General features: G+C 44.5%; 2 protein-coding genes across 2 annotated transcripts; both read right to left on the bottom strand.

Annotated features, from left to right (window-relative positions):
* Positions 1-786: 786 nt before the first annotated feature.
* LOC127096370 (uncharacterized) lies at positions 787-1,980 on the bottom strand. The gene has a single exon (XM_051034952.1). It carries the CDS (start codon positions 1,978-1,980, stop codon positions 787-789), a length of 1,194 nt encoding a protein of 397 aa, XP_050890909.1.
* A 641-nt stretch (positions 1,981-2,621) lies between these two features.
* Positions 2,622-3,389, bottom strand: LOC127096363 (uncharacterized). The gene has a single exon (XM_051034944.1). The coding sequence runs from the start codon at positions 3,387-3,389 to the stop codon at positions 2,622-2,624; it is 768 nt and encodes a 255-aa protein (XP_050890901.1).
* Positions 3,390-4,082: the final 693 nt, after the last annotated feature.

The raw sequence follows: 4,082 nt of genomic DNA, 5'->3' as shown, positions 1-4,082 counted from the left end.
TTCATTAATAAACTTTGTTTGAAAGTATGGGGGGCCTTAAAAGTTTACTCTACGCCTTGGGCAATACGTAGAGATTTCAAAGCAAAACAAGGAAAATTACTCTTCAATGAAGGTGACTTCCGGTATATCCACGACAGTTCAGTTGTTGAGTGTTTGTCCTTTGGCCTTATGGTACACGAAGCATGCTTCCTTTGGCAGACTGTTTTCTTCTTCTATCACACAGATTGAGTTGTCTCTGAGATACCCCGGACTGGTAAAAGTATCCGGTATCGCGGGAATCGGCCCTTTGTTCGTACTAGCAGCGCTCGGCTTCTGAGTCGTTTGGTGAGAGCGGAATCCCAACCCAGATCGGTCTTTGTTTATTGGTAAATCGAGTACTCTGCCCCAGCCTGTGGGGTGTCCAACCTGAATTATGGTTTTCGCGTCCTTCAATGAAGCCATAGAAAGTTATGTGCCTAGAGAAACCTTCAGAGGTGGCGTCATTTCCATGTTCACTACATCGACGGCTTGGAAAAGAGTCTCATGAATTTCTCCTCCAACCTCTATGTACCTGAACAATGCTAGATGGCTCACCACTATATCTTTCTCTCCTTCCACCACTACCAGTTCATTGCCAATCATGAACTTCAGTCTCTGGTGGAGGGTTGAGGTTACAACGCCAACCGAGTGTATCCATGGGCGTCCCAGGAGAAAGCTGTAGGTGTGGTAAATGTCCATCACGTAGAATGTGATGAAGAAGATGTGATGCCCTATCTTCATGGGGAGGTCAACCTCTCATATCATTGTTCACCTTGATCCATCAAATGCTCTCACGATGAGCGAGCTGGGTTTCATCAACAATCCTTCAATTGTCAGCTTGGAAAGCGAGTTCTTAGGTAGAACATTTAATGAAGACCCGGTATCCACCAATACCCTGGATAAGACCGTGTCCACACATTCAATTGAAATGTGGAGCGCCTTGTTATGGTTTCTAACTTCGGGCAGTAATTCATCATCGTTGAAACCTAGGCAATTGCTCGCAGATATATTGGCCACCACAGCTTCAAACTGATTCACTGATATTTCTTGAAGGACATGTGCGGCCCTTAAGAACTTCATAAGACCTTCTCGGTGTGCTTCTGAACTCATCAAAAGTGCAAGCATAGGTATCTTTGACGGTGTTTGATTGAGATGATCGACCACTTTGTAGTCACTTTTCTTGATATGGCAGAGAAATTCTTCCACTTCGTCAGTAGGAGTTGCTTTTTGAGCTGTATTTTGCCTTCGGCCATCATCATTCACCACTTGTTTGCCAAGGTTTCTACTTGAAGCTCCTTGATTACCATTGTCTGTGGGAGGTACTGGTGCAAATACTCTACCAATGTGGGTTATGCTCCGGACTCCAGTAACATTCACACTAGCTTCTTCAGGCTTGATCGACTCTTCCTTCACCTTTTGCGCATACAAATATACCTTCAAGTCATAGTTCCATGGCACTGCCTTTGTGTTATCAAAAGTAAACAGTGCAGAGACCGCAATCACAAGTGGCATGATCGGGTATGTTGTAGCAAGCACTGGGATCAGATCATAAGGGATCTCGACATGTACTTGTATGGGATCATACGGAATTTCGAGCGTGGCTACCTCATTAGCAACAAACATTTGTTCTACTATCATTACTCCCTGATCGATCAACTTTTGAACATCAACTTTTAACTTTTCACAACCTTGGGGATTCATCAAACAGTCTTCACATTCTGCATCACACCCAGGGTGTACTTCATTCATCAATAGTTTCTCCTTGACAACAACCCATGGAGTTCTTATCTTCTCTACATAGTGTTTCACCTTCTTTTCTTCCTCAATCATGCTCATGGAGGGACCGACATGTGGCGACATAGGACTGTTATTGGTGTTAGGGCCATTAGGTACGAACGAAATGGCTTTGGCATCAATTAGATCCTGCACCTTGTGCTTGAAAGCTCTACAAATTTCAATCATGTGGTCGGGTGCTCCCATATGGAATTCACAATGAGCATTGGCATCGTACCCAGGTGGTAGTATAGTTGGAGGCTTTAACTCCCTCAGTTGTACCAGCGACCCCTTGACCAGGTATGGCAGCATACGAGAGTAAGTGGTTGGGAGAGGATCAAACTTCCTTTCTGGCTTGCTTAGCCTTTGTTGTCCTGGTTGATAATATTGTTGTTGCGGATGAGCATACTGTTGTTGGTACTGATTTGGTTGTTGACCCACATTTTAACCTGTAGGTATGACGAAGGGTTGTTAATAAGGATTAGGTGCCATGGAGGCCACCTGCTGATACGTACCAGGTGTGACGACAACCACTTGTGGATAGGGTGCCTGATGCGCCCTGCCTCTACTTCTAGCCACCGTCATGTTATTGGTCTCCCCCTCTTTTTTCCTGGAAAAATCGACGTACGGTTTCTTTGCCCCATTAGGCGGGCCAACAACACTCATAATATTTCCACTCTTCATACCATTCTCTATTCTTTCACCAACGATTACTAGATCAGAGAATCCAATGGACGTGCTCCCTACCAGCTTCTCATAATAGGGGCCCTGGAGTGTTTCCATGAACATATCAATCAATTCCTTCTCCAAGAGTGGGGGTTGAACCCTAGCTACCAACTCTCTCCAACGCTGGGCGTATTCCTTGGAGCCATATTTGCATTATACTGGTAATGTTTCAGGAATGCCTCAGTTAGGTCTTTCCAAGTCTGAATGGTCGTACTCTCCAGCTGCATGTACCATTCCAAAGAAGCCTCACTTAGGCTGTCTTGGAAGAAGTGCATGGGTAGTCTCTCGTCACTAGAGTACGCAACCATCTTCCTACAATATGCTCGAATGTGCGTTCTGGGACAGCTGACCCCTTTATATTTTTCAAAGTTAGGCACTTTGAACTTGGCAGGTATCTGAACGCCTAGCACCAGGCACATCTCAGCAGCATCCAACCTAAAAGCACTGGGTCCCTCCATAGCTTTCATTTTCTCTTCTAGGGCACAAAACTTCCTATCGATTTCAGCACTGGCTGGTCCAAAAGCATCGTAGACCGAATCTTCTCTAGGATTGTAGAAGGCATCATTTTGATCGTCCATTTCAAAGACGGGAGGAACAACGAGGTTTTGATTGGCCGAACCTCCTCCTCCAAGTGGAGGTGCACCTCCTAGTGGACCCACTGGGATCTGAACATAAGGGTTGCCAAGTGGTGGCACATGATTGGTAGCAGCGGTAGCCCTCTGATTGGCTAGACGGAGTTCCTCGTGACTCCTAGAAATAGCTTCTTGTCCTTTGGCCACATCCTGAATGGTTTCCATCAGTTGCCCCATCTGGGCACGCATACTGAACATCTCTTCCCTCAGAGCACTCTGCTTTTGTTCGAGTTGGTCCATGAGTGATTTCTGCTTGCTTCGGGTGTTGTACCGGTGTTGAGAAGTCAACTTTCTGTCTCTGGATGAGAAAAAGGTCAAGTGGTAAGTTCCTTGTTTTACTTTTGTGTCATGCAGAATGATGCATGTTTTGGTTTTATTATTATTTTTATCTTTTGGCAAAGCTCTTAGTTATCGTGTTATTTATTGCAAGAAACAATTCAGACAGTTAGCATTGCAATTAAAAATAACAACACACACAAGGTGGAATCATAAAGCCTTATTTATTCATTCATAGTTTTTTTCACAAGAGGTACAAGAAATTCCAAGAGACAACCCCCTTAGTATTAAATCAGAAACAAGCTACAAATTGACTTGAAAGGTAACCCCTTAAGCGTTGCGGAGAGCTTCGACATCTGTGTTCAGCTCGGCCATGGTCTTCTTGTAGAATTTCACAAAGTTATAAACTTGGTGAGGAGTGTTATCAGGGCATATGATCTGGTCGGCCTCCTTCATCCTATCATGGAAGTCTTGGAGGGCGTAGTTTGTCAGAATTGCCATGTTGGCATACTTGTCTCTCCATTCGATGTACAAACCTTGCAGGTTTTCGATGATGGCATCCCTTTCGACTATAGCTCATTCGGTTCTTTGATAAGCATCTTCCCAGTATAGGCAATTGTTTCTCATCTCTTAATACTCCTCATCAATGATTCCATC

Source organism: Lathyrus oleraceus, chromosome 1 (assembly GCF_024323335.1).
Source record: "Lathyrus oleraceus cultivar Zhongwan6 chromosome 1, CAAS_Psat_ZW6_1.0, whole genome shotgun sequence".
Lineage (NCBI taxonomy): Eukaryota > Viridiplantae > Streptophyta > Magnoliopsida > Fabales > Fabaceae > Lathyrus > Lathyrus oleraceus.
Note: the sequence above shows the minus strand (reverse complement) of the source record. Positions and strands in the feature narration are given on the sequence as shown.